Raw genomic sequence first — 18,875 nt, 5'->3', positions numbered from 1 at the left:
TGCAGATCTATACGATTCCTCCGAAATATCGAATTTTCAAATAGAACAAATTTATCGATTTTGCTGAGCTTTAAGTTTGTAATAACGGCAGAAAGGCATCATCCAGTTGTAAAGTAAATTCCTCATTATAAACCAATTTCAACACAATACGCCGTGTTTTAATTTTTAGCCTCGAAAACGACGTGAAAGTCTTAACGTGCGTTGTATAAACAATTAAACATGGTAAATCAAATTATTTAATATTCATGCAATTATAAATATAGTCTATTCGCCGTAAGTTGACCCACTTCCGCGCATGCCTGCTGAGCCGCCGGAACGTTCAAAGCCCCCGGTCGGAGATCGGCGGTCTATGATTGGTCGGTGGTGTTCGGCAATGTTCGGCGTAGTAGTCGATGGGAGCGGTGGGGACGACACTACTAGCGCTCCGAAGACGCGGCCGCGATCGATTTTCGTCGAGCGAGTGGGTCAACTTACGACGAATAGGCTTTAGTATTGCGTGTTTAAATTAATCAGTATAATATTTTAATGAATGTAACTACCTTAAGACGTGTTATATGGTCGGTTTCTAACAGTATGATAAATTTATAAATGTGTCAGAGTGACTATCAACCGCAATTCAGCCGAAAGTATATCAATGTCTTAAAGGTTAGTACACCATGTTCATAGAGGATCAGGTGTTCATTAAAGTTTTTCTCCGTTATAATTTACAATACCATTATTGAACATCAAATTATTTCAAATCTATAAAACACTATACGGCACTATCACAATATACGAGTTAGGTAAGGTCTTGCACTATGCTATAGAGAACACGATCGCGTTAAATGAAAATTGATAAACACTTATAGTCAAATTCACGAAACAAGAGTTCACCCTTCAAATAATTGATGAAAGGTAATGAATTACTTGTTTAGTAAAATATATCATAATTTAAATAACAGTGTGAAATGTCAAATGGTTTGTTATACATAAACGATTTATTAGTTGTGGTGTACCTACAATAACAGAATTAGCGGTAGACAAATTAATTAGTATAGTACCTAAAATAAATAATTTAATATAAAAAATAATTGTTAACACTGTTTAAAAAAACTTCAGAACTTTGAATTTATAGGTACGTTTTGACACTACCTGGACAGTGGACTGATTTTATTTTGCTCTGTGGTACTATAAATAGCATACAATACAATACACCACTTATTTCTGGTAAGTGTTCATTGACAATAGTAATATTCGAGCTTGTTTCTACGCAGTACGCATGTTTGTAGTTGTACCCATAGAAAAAAGATTAAATAGAAAGGCAACTCCCACAGCACGCTTAGATACAAATACTCTAAGCGTTCCCCGTGTTTGACTCGAGTTTTAACAATTGATAGTTTCGATTTTTATAATATCTACACAATATTTACAAGATCGATACTTATATTATCGATTATTATTTATTTTTTATTATTATTAAAATATTATAATATATTATTTTATTTGAAATATTTTTAGAATAGGTTATACTTTAAATCATAAAACACAAAATAATTAACATTTTGTCTTAATAATCATTTTTTTTTTTTTTTGACATATTTGTCATGGTATACAACAGCATTTTTTATTATTGGATCAGTTGTATTGCTTCATTTAAAGACTGGCTTGTATTGAGTGATTCTTGAACTTCTTCATTAGGTGTTTGCCAAGTTATGTCATCAGTTTGAGTAATGTTCATATCAATTGTTGAGTTTAATGGCTCTAAACTCTGTTCAATGGACGTGTCAATGACGTTGCAATAAACTGAAACAAAAAAATAAAATATTTAAACTTAAATATTACTACTCAAATTAGTCAAACCTAACTAATAATTTATTCTTAACATGATAAATAAGTAACAGCATGATATGCATATTAAAATAATATAATATGTCCAATTAATAATAGGTACTGATATATTATTATAAAAGGTATATGTTATTAATTTTCTTACCATCTGAACATTCTGTATGGTTCAAATCAATAAACATATCATAAAAGATGTTGATGGTTCAGCATAATCCTTAACTTCAGTGTCAGAAATGTCAGCAGCTAAAAAATATTTATTGAATTAATTATTTGGTAACACATATATGTTACTATACTCTTAATAAGTAGATACATATTATCTATACATGCACTATCTTTTATAGTATATAAAGTATACATTAAACAGCAAAAAATACAATTTTGTATTACAGCTTATTAATTACACTAAAAATTGGTGTTTCAAAACACTAAAATAATATTTTACCATACATTTAACTAGTAGTATTTCAATTTTAAGTTTAAAATTAACATAATATCAATATAAGTTAATTTATTAAAATTTAAAATACTATGTTGTGCAGTTCAGTCTATAATTGACTTATAGTATACTATCTACATACAACTCGACAATATCATAAATTACATGCTATAATTAATGAAACATTGATTAATAACAATCAACCATGGTTTACAGCTAGAGGTACAATAATTAGAATTACACTCACTTATTTGAATAATAATTTATAGGTAGGTTAATACAATTAGCTGTAGATAAGTCTTTTGTGTAGAAAAGAAAATTTTAAATAGCTAATTGCTGATACCCAATTTACATAGATACCTTTAATAAATATATTATATACATTATAAATAATAATATATTACTGTCATTAATTATGCACATAACACAATGTGAATGACAATAAAAATTAATTTTGTATAAAATATTTAAATATTTAGAATATTAGAATATAAAAATAAAGCTTTACCTGGAAGATTAAGAGTAGGAATAGAACCATGAATAAGTTTTTTAAAACCTGGGCTCTTGCAGCTGGCATCAAAGTGTTTTTCACAAATAATGTAAGAATTGAATATTTGTAGTGCAGATTTGTTCAATAAATTATTGTTTCCTGATTTTTGGACCCATACGGCACAAGTCTTCTCGTCCTTAGGAAAACGATGTCGTATAATGTTTTTATTGGTGTATTTTGTATCACATCCAATAACGGCACAATTTTTGGAAGGCATATTTACTTATAATATTATTTTGAAAAAACAAATAATATATAAACAAATGATCACGGAACAATGTGAAACAGACAAATTGGTAAAAAAATATAATTAATCGGAGCAGAGAAAAAAATGTCAAAAACACGCCTGGACACAGTCGATGTTATAAATTTGACAAAACAGTCCAAGTACAAACGCCAACGCCCACATTTCAAAAATGCAAAATCAACAGTATCGCCGTATAAAGGGAATATTAGATATTATTAATTTTTTTGTTATTTTTGATTTTCAATAACTCAAGTTTAAAGTGTTTAGCCCTTCCCATAAAAAAATCCTGGCTACGCCTCTGTTATGTAATAATAATATTAATTATTCAAATATATTATGATTATAATGCAAATAATATTAAATAAAATATTTTTGTTGTTGGTATCACTATTGAAATAGGATTAGTGGGATTTTTATTTTTCTAAGTTGGCTACAATGAATTAAAAATTCTGTCATCACTATCATGGCTAAATAACTATTTATTTATTTTTAGTTATTTAGCCATGATCACTATAATATATGAATTTGGAAAAAATGACCCCACCTCCTGTTTGGCCGCCCCTGGTATATACGGATATTAAGAATGGAACCAAGGTGGATATCCACCTTGGATGGAACTATGCAAGGTTAGGGAACTATGCATTGAGATATAACTGAATAATAGCAACGAGTTTCTTGTTGAGTTTAAAAACGTTTAAAAATTGTCGAGATCTTATAATATAATGTTAAAATTAAAATGTCATTAATAAAAAAAAAATAAAAAAAAATAATTATTATTAAAATTATGTATACAATTGTCGAGATATAATATAATGTTAAAATTAAAATTTTATTATAATTATAATTAAAATGTCATTTATAATAAAAATGAATAATGGTTATTTACATTTTACTGCCAATACTTATTATCTTTACGGACTCATACTGAATAAAAATAAATGCCTGTTCTTCTTCTTTAATTATACTTCTTGGACACCACAAATAAAAATGTAAGTCCAAACCCAGATCGAATGAAGCCTCTCTTGAATCTATTTCCTCCAAAGGACGCCAAATCGTTAAAGAGGGTTTTAGGTATGTTTTCTCATTATTCAAAGTGGGTTAGAAAGTTCTTAAACAAAATACATAATCGAATACTTTGTAATTCATTTCCTATGTCCTCACCAGTAATTACTGATTTTTAAAGTATCAAACTAGACATTGTCAGTAATAAAATCCATCAGTGGTGATGAGCCCTTAGTAGTTGATAGCGATGCCTTAACTATGCATTAGTAGAGACACTTAGTCAGAATGAGCACCCTATAGCTTTTTTCTCAAGAAGTCTCTTAAATTGTGAAAAGAAACACCCATTTATTGAAAAAGACGCTTATGCAACTGTGGAGGAATTAAGGAAGTGGAGACATTTTTTAATAAGGATGCAATTCAAACTCATAATAGATCAAGAAGCTGTACCTTTCATGCTTAACCTGAAACATTCAAGTAAAATTATAAATGATAAAATTATTAGATGGAGACTTGAGCTTTCATGTTTTAGTTTTGATATATCGTGCACGACACTGAGCTCAGTCACAGTGATAAAGTGTCTGTCCTACCTATTTTCTATATTTGATATGCCAGCCTACATCCATTTAGACAGGCACGTATACAATGGGGGGGTAACCCCCCCCCCCCGAAAAATTAATGGTTGTGTAGTTTATTTCTATCATCATTCATCGAGAAATATTGATTATTGTAAATTTTTTTATGAACCCCCCCCTTCGAATTTTGTTTTGTATACATGCCTGCGTTTGAACCGGGGAGCAGCTTTTCTCTGTCAAGAACTTACATCTTTCCTGTACACCCGAGGCATTACCATTAGCCGTACAACCCCACAGGAAATGGCTAAGTCGAACGGTGTAATGGAATAATCTGGAAGACTATCCAGTTGGCTAAAAAGACAAGAGGGTTGAAATTAGAGTAGTGGGAAGCTGTAATAGCTGACGCCTTACATTTCATTCGGTCATTGCTATGCACTGTTACCAATTGTACACCGCACGGACGATTTTTTACTCATTCTCGGCGCTCTTCAAATGTTAGAATACTTCCATCATGGCTCAACGGCCCCGGGAAAGTTTCTATAAAAAAACATGTACGTGCTTCGAAGTACGAGCCATCAGTGGAAGAAATGGATTTAGTCGAAGCAAATCCTGAATACGCTTTGGTACGCTATGGAAACGGCAGAGAGTCAAATGTTTTATTAAGAGATTTAGCACATGTAAGTGACAGAACGTTATATAAAGAACCTTCAGATAGAATAGATCCAAATACAACACTTCAAAACACACCAACCACGAGCGAGCCAAAGGAAGAGATAATTCAAACATTTCCGACAAATATTAGTACCGAAGGAATATCGAATGAACCTGATGAACGCCCCGGAGAACCACCAGAATTAAATCAACGCCTAAATACTTAAAACTTAAAAGACTGTATGGTCACTATGCAGTATTTTCTATGCTAGAGAGAATGTGATAAAATACGTTGTTATCTTAATATCTCATCTATTTGTTTCGTGATAATATTATAAATTGTGATGTCATGTGCTTAGTTTACAGTGTAACGTGCACCACGTTTTTTGTTTCACGAAGCCTTAAGTATAAAGGTCTTGAATACTATTTCACGACAATTATTAAATTTATTTGATTGTTTCCCGTCGAACGACTTGTGGTCGCGCGCCAGTTAACCCTTAGATTATTTGTCTGCACTCTGCAGAACACACTTAAATAAATTGTTCTGTACGCTGTTTACATATTATAATATTAAACTTTGTCGTTGTTACTGGTAACCTTAATACTCATCATTTTAGATATTAAAAACAATTAGTCGTATTTGAGTTATCTATATTATTCAGTCCACTCTCCCCTTCCTTACAGGGTTATCGACTTATTGTTTTACAGTAACAGCCAATTTAGGTCTACGACGGTGATAATTAAAGCGGAAAGTCCTAGCTATGATAAAACTGTTATCGACGATAATCGATTGTTGTGCTATATAATTAATAAATCGTACCGTCGCGCGTTTGCAGTTTGCCGAAAATATCGTGTTAATCGCAACAATTTTCGTTCATTTTATGAACAAATTGTGAAAAATACTCTAAGAACTAAGAAAATGCCCTAAGGCCGCATTTAAAGTTAATTTTGACAAAAATTACAAAAAAATGCAAAATAAAAATTACTTTAAATTAATCAGCATTGCCCAAAACACATTTTAAATTTACGGAGCAACGTTTTGAAACACTAGTAATAAAGATGCATTTGTATCAAAATCCCAGCCCTAGCAATAAGTAAGAATAATTAGTAACATTACGTATCATACGATGTATTTCTCTAAAGGTAGCCAATATAAACACGGTAGGGGTTTCCTTTTATGTCCAGAAATCCAATCCCTCCATCCTAGGAATCTCCGACCGATTTGCAAGATACATCTTCTGCAAGATCCGAAGGAAGTATGTATCAAATACATATGACATACGGCATGTAAGATTACAAGCCGTAACGAGACACGACCCGTTACAATAGGCAGTGTCGCCCTCTCGTATCAAGTACAATAACATCATCAAAGGGAAAATACGATACCGCTCACGGTATACTTCATTGTAGATGGCGCGGCGCAGCAGTGTATCTTTGTAGAGACTGCAAATTTATAATGAAAAACTGCAAGTAACAAATCAAATTCGCAATAGAGTAACTAATAATCTATTAATATTCAATAATACATAATCTCCGACAATCATACATACATTATTATCAAAAATACTCACAATAAAATCCGAGACCGACAAGTACATTTTCAAACGGCTTACACCTATCATACCCACAAGCACGCCTACAAATAGGAGTCAGAATAGTAAGAATCTATACCACAGCCATCCTAGACTAATAAAAAAGCTAGCGACACGGTGAGGTCCATGACATTTTCACTATCGGCAACGTATGAAGAAGCGTTGCAAAACGATAGTGAGATTTGTAACTCTCCACGTGTCCCCAGCTGCCCAGTTATTTAATATCAATTAGAATTTTATTAAATTCTCTTCTCTTTTCACGACTCGATTCTGGCAACGTTTGTAACCGTTGCAATACGGAACGAAGAAGTGAAACTCATAACTTAATGATACATTATTTTTATCCAATTTACTTTATTGTTTCGGCAACGTCTTTAACCGTTGCAATACCAGACAAAAAGTAAAATCATTTTTTACCCGACAGTCTATTAAAAGACAATTCCCGTATCGGCAACGTGTGTCCGCCGTTGCAAGACGATATTGTCTATATTATATTAGTGTTTGTAGGGACCGTGGTCGTCATAAATAATAATATATCTTTGCGATAACATTATTTTACATAACGGCAACGACGAGTGACGCGTTGCAATACGTTATATATATATATATATATATGTTATACTGATACGATTGTTAACCGATAACGTTAGTCTCGTTCAACACTATTTAATACCCATAATCTTCAACATAGCTGTTGTTATTTTGACCATCATAGCGACTTTCGTTATTTATCAGGTAAGCTTATGTTTTCACAAAACATTTTATTATCTACATATTTAGGTATATATTTTCCTCTGGTTTATATTATTCAATCTAATCAGATTATTATCTTACTTACTTACTACTATTATTCATAGGACATGATAAATATTGATATTGTGTCATCTTGTAATTATTATTATAATATGTATTATTATTTAATATAATTATTATTTTCACTTGTTATTATTTTTGTAATAAATCTTAATCGAAATAAAAGTTAATAAATAAAGAGAACAAATACGTCTTCAATTTTGTTACAAAGCGACCATTTTTCATAAATTAAGTTACACAAACAAACAAGTTGTAATGGTATTTGGTTGTACGCTACAGACAACGAAGTCATTGTGATAAACTACGAAAACGATTTAGAAGCAAGTACGCACACTTTAGGAGTGGGAATCGTTTCAATCAACGAAACATTGCAGTTTTCGACAAAATTAACTCAAAACCGAATCCCTGTAAATACTTGACATTTTCACCAAATTTTTGTATTAGCCATACACGGTTAAATTTTTTTGAGCTATTTATATACAACTTACTGAAATTTTCGATTTTTCTAAGTATTTTTTTTAAAAATTTTGAAAGTTAAACATGTACAAGGTTTTTTATCAGTTGTTCCTATTGCGATTAAAAAAAAAAAAAACAAAAATCTTTGGGTCACATTTTTTTTTATAAGCGTTTAAAATTCAAATTATTACTATATGTCAAAATCGCGAAAATTTGCAAATAATTTTGTAGTTGAAAATTTATACAATTGTAAGTATTTATATCTAAGGTTAAAAAATTCAATACAAAGTTTTCTATAAGTTTTCCTTCAAATAGCTATAGAGAAAACTCGAAGCGTCATTTATTTTTAGGAAATATGTTATGAGCGTCAGAATTTTAAATTTTTACGAAATCGTGTAACAATAATTTTTTACCACTTACCGTGCATACATACCAAATTTATACCTAACCTAACCAAGGCCGTAGCCAGAAAAATATTTTTTTTTTGGGGGGGGGGGTTAATGTATAAATATGTTATATTATGTAATAAAATATGAAATTCTAACTATTCAGTCTTATTTCAAAAAAAAATTCGGGGGGGGGGAGGTTGAACCCTAAACCCCCCTGGCTACAGCCTTGTCATCAACCATTATAAAAAATGTAAAATTCTAACCAAAATGAATATATTAACAGCCAAATAGTTTTATCTGTATAGAAATTACAAGTGTAGAATAGTTTAAATCTTAACTTTTTTATATTATTTTAATTTTTCGTTATCATTTGTTTAAAACAAAAACTTCAACAAAACTTAATGCAAAATACCTTTGTTAATTTTACTACATAGCATTCATTAAAAATGAAAGAATATAATTAAAGCTCAAAGTTTGAAATTGCTTCCCTGAGGTAGGTACTAACTTTCAACTTGGTAGTAGTTGGCACACAATTAAATGAACGATGGCACGATGCTATAGGTTATATATATGCTATAGGGCATAGGCTTTTACTTTATGTCATGTTATTGGCAATTTTTTTAAAAATAGGCATACATTTATGAAAACTTTGGTACTTAGTATAAATTTAAGTCTGGTTTTAAAGTAAACCATTTTAAAATTTAAGACAATCTAACAAACTTTAATTTTAATTAATAAAAAATCTTATTATAATATTAGGTATACACACACAATACAAGTAAATATTATATAGACAGGATTATAAAAATAATTAAATCGATATTGAAATGTATAACATAATATCTAATTAGAAAAGTTTAAATAAATGAATTAGTATTTAAATTTTCAACAAAAGTTGCACAAATAAAATAATAATTAAAATTGTTTTGGTTAATACATTTCCTATATTAAGAGTTTTAATAATATGTTTCATTTTTCTTCAGTCTCTTTATTCTTGTTTTTATTCTCACTAAACAAACAACAAAATTAATTTTCTTCAAACATGTAACTTATATATTAATATTATTATACTTACCAAGTATCAAATGTTATAGGGGGTAAATTATGTCTTCCTGCGTTAAAATCACATAAATATCTCAAAATGTTAATTAGCTTAGTATCAGTTTTAGTAGGTTTTAAAATCAATTTCGGATCTTCAACAGTTCTTATAATTAAATCTTCAATTGCTGGCCGCAAGGCAACAATTGCAGACGCAACTTTAACATCCATTTTTAGATATATCCTGTAACAGAAAATATGATTTCAAGATTTTGAATCAAAATTTGTGTAGAGTAGTTTTTAAGTTAACGAACCAATCATCCAATACAATAAATCCATCAATGTATTCTACTTTCTGAGCACCAAACAATAAAATGTGTATAGGACTTACCATACTTGAGTTAATACACATTATATTTATCTAAAATTATTTTTAAAACAGTAATTAGTGGTAATTGTATCCAATAAATATTTTTGACTATCAATTATTTATACATCAACATTTTTAGAAAAGTATTTTACTTCAAAATATGAAATTAAGACATGAATGTATAAATACTTAGTTAAGGTTAAGGATTCATGTCTACATCTTACTTGTTGTTCAAATACAAAATATGGTAACTGAAAGTGATCACTTGATCCCTCTACAGGACTATTAACAGAAGATTTACAAATAACAGCAAAATCCTTTGACTTTAAATTTACCTAAATAACATCATATATATATACACACAATGAAATAAATAATAAATATAATTAATCATTTAAATATATTTTATACTTTTAAAAAGTTTCTAAAATGTATTTTAATTAAGTTATAGATAAAATATTAATATCCTTAAATACTGTTGTATTTAAATTTTAAACATATGTCATCGTTGTATAATTGAAATAATAATTTGTTTTTTTATTTTTAAATTTATTATAACTTGTTGACAATAAAAATATTAATAATATTTAAGTTACAAAGTATAAAACTTTTGAGAAAAATAATTTCCCAGGATTATATAATTTATTTTATTATTAAGGTTACCTTACGCTTATCCTTATGAAGAAAAATATTAGGATAAAATCCCAATACAAGGAGTGCTGAAATTATATCCAACTGTGGCTCATTAGAGATTCCATTCTTACCAAAATCAAAATGTTTCGTTTTAAAACAACGTTTAGGAAAACCAAACCTCAGAAACTTATTTATTATTTGTTCCTAACAAAATATAAATATAAGTTTATTTTATTAACATACATACATACAAGATTACAAATTTATTTATTATAATATTAAATTACTTTTATTTTGTATGTTGATTTTAATGCAGTAGTAGATAACTCGTTTTCCACAAAATCATCATTGTCATCAGCAGAATAACCATAATATGTTGATTCACTCTGCATAAATGCATTTAAAAAAGTTAACTGATCTGAACAACGATTGCCAGAATAATAATGCTTTGCAGCGTTTTGGCCTTAACATAAATTAAAAATAAGTAATATTGTTTATCTCAAATATGACTAATTTTTGACATACTATAATCACCCAAGAATAAATCATAATTAGTTGAAGATTGAGCAACTATTACACTCAATGATTCACCGAGCAATAGTATATTACCCAAAATCATCATTCGCCCAAGCTCTGGTTCTACAGGCAACTCTGCTAAAATATACCCAAGAGCTGTGAGGTTTCCATTCTCATCAAGACATTTCATTTCTGAAAAAATGACAAAATAAATATCCCAGATTGAAAGATAAATAAAAAAATGATATATATAAAATATACATAATATTACATATACCACTTATTTAATTTAGTCTACTCTTTTATTTATTAAGGGTTTCTATTCTTATATAATATATATTTACCATTTAGCATATCATTAACACGATACAGAGATTTATCAGGTGGTGGTTCAATAGCTTTTTTTAAAAATGTATAAATATCTCCCAAATTTAACAATTTGATAGTTAATCCAATTTTACTCAATGAACAATAGCTTAGTTCTGGTAATATATTATCATCCATTTTGTTGTAACGTTCCTAATAATACAACATATAATATTTTTTGCAATAATTTTAAATAATTTTTTAATAATTATATATACCACATAGTATAATTACTACTTTCCAATCTCTTTTTAAAGTTAACTTGTCATTTTCAGTTTAAATAAATAAACTTAAATACTAACTTTTGTGTATAAATTAAAACAGAAACCCTCTTGAACTCGACCAGCACGTCCTCTTCTTTGTACCACATTTCCTTTCGATACCCAAACTGTGTCAAATCTAGTTACATTATTAATACATCTAACTATCTTCGATTTTCCATAATCAATAACAAACACAACATCATCAATAGTAATTGATGTTTCAGCAATATTTGTAGACAAAATAACCTAGAACACAAAACCTGATGTTAATAAATTGTATAATTCATAACCAAATTCAAGTATCCAAAAATAGTAATATAAAAATAAATAAAAATTATATTAAATTAACTAAAACAGAACTGAGTACTGACCAAACGTATACTTATATCAACATTTTTTATAACTGAACTATCAATAAGGTTTTACTAATATTTAAAATTTTCATGTTAGTGTAAATATCTACACATAATCTAAAAAGAATTATAAATTGGTTATAACTTTATTTATAAATCATCTAATTTACTTTGCGCTTTCCAGGTGGAACAGGTTTAAATACTTTATGTTGTTGTGCATGAGATAATGATGAATGAAGAAGCAAAATGGAACAGTTTTCAGCTAGATCAAAATATTTTTTATTAAATTAGTAACTATATTTACAAATTAATGTACACAATTAAATAATTAATTGAATAACTATTTATTTTACTTCTTGGGTGATCTTAGTATTTACTATTTAGTAATAACTAATAATTAATCATTGACAGTTGAATCACTCAAATATAAATAAAAAATAAAAATTTGTTATTATGTACATTAAAAATACTTAATTACATCATATAGATCAGCGGTTCTTAACCTTTTAGTATTCGCGTACCACCTACACAGTTTGAAAATTTTTACGTACCACCTGACCATATTTTTGCTTTTTTTTTTGTTATTAATAATGTATACGTATATGTTTTTTATAAAGGGAGATTTTCTCCGCGTACCACCTATGAGCTTGCCACGTACCACAGGTTGAGAACCGCTGATATAGATACTTGCTAGGACAGAAAGATAGTGTAATCAACTCCCACTTAAATCATTTTTTTATTCACAAATATTAGTTGTACTTATATAAAAAAAATATTTACCAATTATTTCGTTTTGTTGTAAATGATTATTGAGTTCTGAAATCCAGCCCCATCCAGGTAAAAATATTAAGACAGCGCCTTCTGTTTTTAAGTTATTTTCAATATGTATCAACAGTAACTAAAATTATAGTAGTTATTAATTATTATTAGTTTTCATTAAATACTAACAAAATAAATATAATTCTTACTTCAACAATTTTAAAATGTTGATTATCCTCATTGATCATTGCAACTACTTCTCTAACTTCTTTAGGATAATTATCAGGAACTACTAAATTACAATTATCAGAGTTGTCTATATTTTTTTTTTTTTTAACGCTTCTTATTTCTGCTAAGGATGGTTTATAGTTTACCATTTGAACAATATCTTCTAAGAAAAAATCTATAACCAAATAAAAAAAAAGATGGTCAGTGGATAACGCTCTGCTGTACGGAATGAATCGAGTGGACCTCGGACATAGAATTGATCACAATAATAGATTCATTAAATTTAAATGCAATGATATCTATCATTGTATATGAAAAATGATTCTGAGCGGAGATGATATGTCAGTCTAGGATATACTACCAGTTTGTGTTTTAATGACCTGAATATCCCAAAAATAAATGAACAGAAAATACTAATTAAAACAATTGGTGTATGTTTTAAGTTTTGACGACTAGTAAATTTTAACTAAAACAAAAATATAAATTAGATTCAAACTTATGGAAAATCTTGAATTAAATTTTCAACTCTTAACTACTTATGCAACATTTTTTATAAATTTTTAACTACAAAATAATTAGCAAGTATTCATGATATTAAAGAATTTTGTCAATATTTAAACTTCAAACACTAATAAAAAAATTGTCCCTACGTATTCTTATAATTTTTGAATCACTATATTATGACTAACTCATGAGAAACTTTGTATTAAATTTTAAAGTATTTTGATAGCCAAAAATTTTTATCAATATTTGTATAAAAAAAAAAAAAAACTAAACAAAAACAATATTTTAAATACCTATAAATAGCCTTAAAATTAAATTGTGTAAAGAAAATGCCAATCTAAATAACAGGTGAAATTTTCAAGTAACTTTTTCAATAATTTGTCTATAAATAGCTCAAAAAAAGCCAGAATATTTTAAAAAATTAACAATGTATAGATAACACTAATATAAACATTTGGTGAAAATTTCAAGAATTTACAATTTTTCATTTTTGAGTTACAAGTTTATAACCATATAAAAAAATTGATTTTTTTTTAAAACTACCATCTGGAAACTTCTTACTTTTGACCTCTATAATGCATCAAGAATATTCACGTTGCCATTGGAAACCACCCCTTAATTTTTAAATTGAAGCATTACTTCAACAAATTATGGTATACACACACTCAAAAAAAAAAAAAACCACATTATTGTAAAATCAATACATTCATAATCTAAAATAAAATTTAAAATAAATCATTAAAAAATCTTAAAAATTATAATGAAACTTTAATGTATAGCAATAATTAATAACCAAAATAATGAATTTTTATAATCAAAAAAAATCTTTTAATTCATGTAAAATTGTTCTTTTCTCAAAAAGTTAGTCTTCATGAAATAAAAACCATTTTTGATAAATTTAAATTTAATATGGTACATTTTTATATATAATTTAATTACAATGTACAATGTACATTTCTGATATCTCGTGACTATTGTTTATTTAATTGGTCAAATAATTGTAATAAATTAATATTAAGATACATATTTTACAATGCTTGACATTGTATAATAACTATTATGCAATATAGTCAATATATTTCAAAAATTGAGGAAAAAATGGCTTCTATCTAGTGAAAAGACCACTGAATAGCTGTATTCATAAACATGATGTATATTATTTAATAAATAACCATAACCTTTTACAGGATAGCAATTTCCCTCGACATCAATAACTGGACAATTGTTGAAATATTTACTGAATATATTTAAATTAGCATTTGCAGACATGAGAATAACTTTAAGATCTGGATACTTTTGCACCACGTCCTTCAGAATAATCAATAAAAGTTCACAGCTAGCACGCCGTTCATGTATCTCATCCACAATAATATGTGTTATACCAAATAAACCAAACTTTAATTTCCGTATCAAAATTTCTAAAATGTAAAAACAAATTTACTTATATACTTTATTTGTATACTTATAATATTTAGCATATACCTATACTATATTTTAGATTGAAATTAAATTGCTTAAGTGCTTAAATAAATATAAGTATATATTTTTTAAATTATTATTGTATTTAGTATTGGTATCAGGATTAGAATATACATAATAAAAATTATAAAATTTACCAATTGTACAGAATAGAATTGCTCCAAAAGACTGTGGTACTGTACTATCAAATCTAACTATATATCCAACACTTTTCCCAATAGCTTCAGCTCTTTCAAAACTCACTCGGTTTGCAATAGATATTGCTGATACCTTTTTAGGTTGAGTGCAGACAATATTACAAAACGCTCCTTTATTTGTATGAATAAACTCTTCAAGTATGAATTGACAAACCTAATTTTTTGACAATTATGTGAAAGTACATTAAAAATTTGAAGACATTAAGTTAACTGACCTGAGTGGTTTTTCCACAACCAGTGCCACCATGTATAATAACAACAGAATTGTTTTTAATTATATCCAAAATAGCATCCTTTTTATTAAATATTGGTAAATTAGATCGTTGTTTTATCCTTTTTTGAAAATTAAATGAAAATTGTTTTTTTTCATCTAATTCTTTCTTCATATTATAACTTATCTCAGGTAAAGATTTCTATGAATATAAAATTTAAAATGTTATTATAAAATATTTTTGGTGTTCATCAAAATTTTTCAAAAATACCAATAAATCAGTAGAATTAGCAGCACTTACAGGGTTACTAATCCTGACAGCTAGCCAAGGATTCCAATTAGACGAAGGAGGGGCCCATTGTATCACTTTAGAAGCATTAAATTGATTTAATGATTCAAGTGGTTTAATAACTGTGTCAAGAAGCAATGGTGTTCTATTTAAAATTTCACCATAATCCTAAAATAATTAATAATAAATAAACATTGCAAAACACATTAAATTTGAATAAAATTAAAATTTAATCATTATATACCTGGTCTTTATGAATCATTGGTTTAATATTAAGATCTTCTAATAAACTATATATATCCTTCACTAGTTTTTCATTAACATTGACAACATTGAACGAATTATTAATATAATTTAATTTTTCTTTTTTCACTCGATCACTTGAGTAACGTTCAATGAGCCCTAATGTACATAGTTTATTGACTAAATTAACTTCGCATTTTTGAATAACTTTTTTCTTTGGATTTCCAGTTTCACAGGTAGAAATGGCTAAAATTAAAAACTATTTGATAAAACAATGTAACTTAAGTATATTTAAATTGCTCATTTTACTTTTATTTAGTTTTTCAATAAATATTGACATACGAACAACAAAATCCCTAAAACAAATTAATAAATGATCATTTATAAAAAATTAGAAAATTTAGTGTTAAGTTAATTTACTTTCTAATAGTTTCAATATTTATCTTAAAATTTTCTTTATTGTTAGATTCAACAAATTCCTTTAATTTCTCAAAAGCAGTATCAGCAGTCCAATTACCAACAGTTGGTTCCAAACTATCGAGCTATGAAGAAAACATATTTTGAAACCAAATAATTATGTTTAATACTTTTATCCTCATATTTATTTTAGGATAATATAATATTGATAAATATCTAATATTTATTATTTATATTCTTATATTTACTTACTTTTTTTATTTTAGTTGAATCTATTTTAGAGTCATCATTCTTTATTTTATTTTTATTCTAATTTAATAAATAAATATCAGTAAATAAAAACAAAATATACTTTTATAATATAACAAATAAAAAAACTATTATTTATTACATAATACCTTTTGAATAGCTGGAGTTCTATTTTGACGTGCTAAGTATGATATGATATCTTCTAATGCTTTTTTTCGAGCTATTTCTTCAGTTTCTGCATTTCCAACACCTATGTAGGTATAATTTGGTACCCTTATTTCAAATTTTACATTATGATCTTGTTTACTACCTAATGAACCAACAGATATATTATAACTTACCAAAAATGTTAAAATTTTAATAACACTTTTATGAAATAACTTTTAATCTATACTATAAATTACATTGAAGTAAACTATCAATAAATTTAATAACATAAATGAAATGTAGATATAAAGTTAAATATAGTAAGTACTGTCTATTACTATTTTTTTATTCCATAAATTAACAATTTAAAATAGTAAAATATAAACCTGGAAGACTAAACAATTAAACATTATAATTAAATTTTATTATGATATTACTCCTAATTAGCTTATTTTTGATTTGTAGTAGGTACAATAAACACTGCAGCTAAGGTCAAAGTAATACTACCACAGTCCCCATTTTAATTTCCTATATCATAGGGAAAATAATTAAAGTAAATAAGATATCTTAAATCTTATATATAATCTTGAACTTATTAAAGTTTGAGTCACTTTAAGATGACCAAAACAATTTTTTATAAAATCAAATTTTTTAAACACCATAATTTTACTGATGTACAAATATACATTCAAAATGCTTACAATAATAGCTATAGTATCGCTTTTTTACATTTCAAACAATTTGAAAGTATTGATAATTCCAAAAAATCACATTGGTAGCTAGTAAGTATTATGGTTTCAAATGCAAGTTATGGTACTCAGTAGATACTACTTCTATTTCGTATTTGGCACTAAGTAGGTAATTAATATTTTTAGAATCATTTTTATTTATATTAGGTACTTATTATACAGGAAAATTTCCATTTAATGGTCATCAAACAAACTTAAAGCAATTACAGTTAATTAGAGGTGACCGTTAAAAGAAGTAAATTACTTTCATATGATTGCTATAAAACTTTAGAAGTTATGTAATATTTTGTGGAGCAGTACTAATCAAAATAATTTATATACAGCATTGTTGATGCGGTTTTACAATGTTTTATGGTTAATTTTTCATTGCCATTATATTTTTATAATTTAAATACATCTTTATTTTCAATGAGATTGCTCGCTTAAGATTTTCATTTGTTAAATTTATCTACAAGGGCCTGTGCACTCACATTATTATACTCAAAAATTCTAAAAATGTTAATTTTTCAGTTAAAGTTTTATGTTATAATTTAGTCACAATACTACAACATACACTTTGAAATACTTTCAATCTCGCTTTTAACTGACTTTTATAACCAAAATATTCCAAAAATAATTTAGCACTCTTCTCTTTAGAACACATTTATTGTAACCATTACTTAAAGAACCTATTTTATAAAGGTGTTCATGTAATTTTTTTTTTGCGTTTTAAACCGACGAGCGGAAGGGGACCGCTTTCGCATTGCTTCCTCCCACATATATTTTATCTAATAACATATGAACTTGACAAGAACTAAAGGAAACACCAACTCAATTTACATTTTTACAATCATACAAAAAAGATAAGCTATACAGAACCTATCCTTTAACAAATCATCTTTATTAGAAATAATAATACAGTACTATAGTAAGTATATTATGTGTGTTGTGAATTACCGGTTATTTTGTACTGTGGTTTCAAGTTGTTTTTTGAACACCATTTCATAAAGATTTCATACAACTTGGCTGAATAGTGAGAATAATGAACAGCCGTAGTAGGACTTTCTATGGAAAGTTTGGCCATGGCAGCTTGCAAGTCCATTATATTGTAGGTGCAATCCGAAGGTATTCGGTAACTGCTATGGCCTATGGAACCAATGAACGATACCGAAATAAACACATCAACAATTCACAATATAAAACGACGAACCTAATAATATAATATATTTTTACAATGATAATATCTCACAAATATTAACGTATATATTTTGATCCACGAATAGCGTAGTTTGATGAAATCAATACAAATCGATCGCACAACGTCATGCCAACGGACAATTAATAGAT

At 27.5% G+C, this 18,875-nt stretch overlaps 1 protein-coding gene and 1 long non-coding RNA gene across 4 annotated transcripts; both read right to left on the bottom strand.

Moving 5' to 3' along the window:
• Positions 1–1,505: 1,505 nt before the first annotated feature.
• Positions 1,506–3,259, bottom strand: LOC114123990 (uncharacterized). Its single transcript, XR_007604041.1, has 3 exons — positions 2,775–3,259; positions 1,973–2,070; positions 1,506–1,782 (listed from the first exon to the last, which is right to left on the bottom strand). It is a non-coding gene; the product is annotated as an uncharacterized LOC114123990 (long non-coding RNA).
• A 5,991-nt stretch (positions 3,260–9,250) lies between these two features.
• Positions 9,251–18,857, bottom strand: LOC114123995 (ATP-dependent RNA helicase A protein-like). 3 transcript variants are annotated; one of them, XM_050201254.1, is made up of 23 exons: positions 18,739–18,857; positions 18,486–18,674; positions 16,803–16,963; positions 16,657–16,713; positions 16,408–16,529; positions 16,297–16,343; positions 15,989–16,233; positions 15,757–15,912; positions 15,460–15,657; positions 15,185–15,398; positions 14,747–14,986; positions 13,046–13,239; positions 12,858–12,975; positions 12,248–12,339; positions 11,764–11,970; positions 11,440–11,614; positions 11,105–11,287; positions 10,867–11,042; positions 10,610–10,783; positions 10,171–10,281; positions 9,891–9,997; positions 9,614–9,820; positions 9,251–9,547 (listed from the first exon to the last, which is right to left on the bottom strand). In XM_050201254.1, the coding sequence occupies exons 2-23, from the start codon at positions 18,628–18,630 to the stop codon at positions 9,508–9,510; spliced, it is 3,369 nt and encodes a 1,122-aa protein (XP_050057211.1). In that variant the 5' UTR covers positions 18,631–18,674; positions 18,739–18,857; the 3' UTR covers positions 9,251–9,507. The 3 variants fall into 3 exon arrangements, with proteins under 3 accessions (XP_050057211.1, XP_050057212.1, XP_050057213.1); XM_050201255.1 differs by having other exon boundaries at positions 11,114–11,287; positions 18,486–18,849; XM_050201256.1 differs by lacking the exon at positions 16,657–16,713 and having other exon boundaries at positions 18,486–18,849.
• Between the last annotated feature and the right edge of the window lie 18 nt (positions 18,858–18,875).

Source organism: Aphis gossypii, chromosome 2 (assembly GCF_020184175.1).
Source record: "Aphis gossypii isolate Hap1 chromosome 2, ASM2018417v2, whole genome shotgun sequence".
NCBI lineage: Eukaryota > Metazoa > Arthropoda > Insecta > Hemiptera > Aphididae > Aphis > Aphis gossypii.
This window is presented reverse-complemented; position numbering and strand designations above follow the sequence as displayed.

What these genes read in the sequence shown, in the direction of transcription:
- LOC114123995 (XM_050201254.1), bottom strand. Translation starts at nt 18,630, where the DNA reads ATGGACTTGCAAGCTGCCATGGCCAAACTTTCCATAGAAAGTCCTACT. An exon ending in AACATTTTAAAATTGTTGAA is followed by an intron (nt 12,976 to 13,045) that starts GTAAGAATTATA and finishes CTATAATTTTAG; the next exon opens with TTACTGTTGATACATATTGA. An exon ending in TTTATTGTATTGGATGATTG is followed by an intron (nt 9,821 to 9,890) that starts GTTCGTTAACTT and finishes TTTCTGTTACAG; the next exon opens with GATATATCTAAAAATGGATG.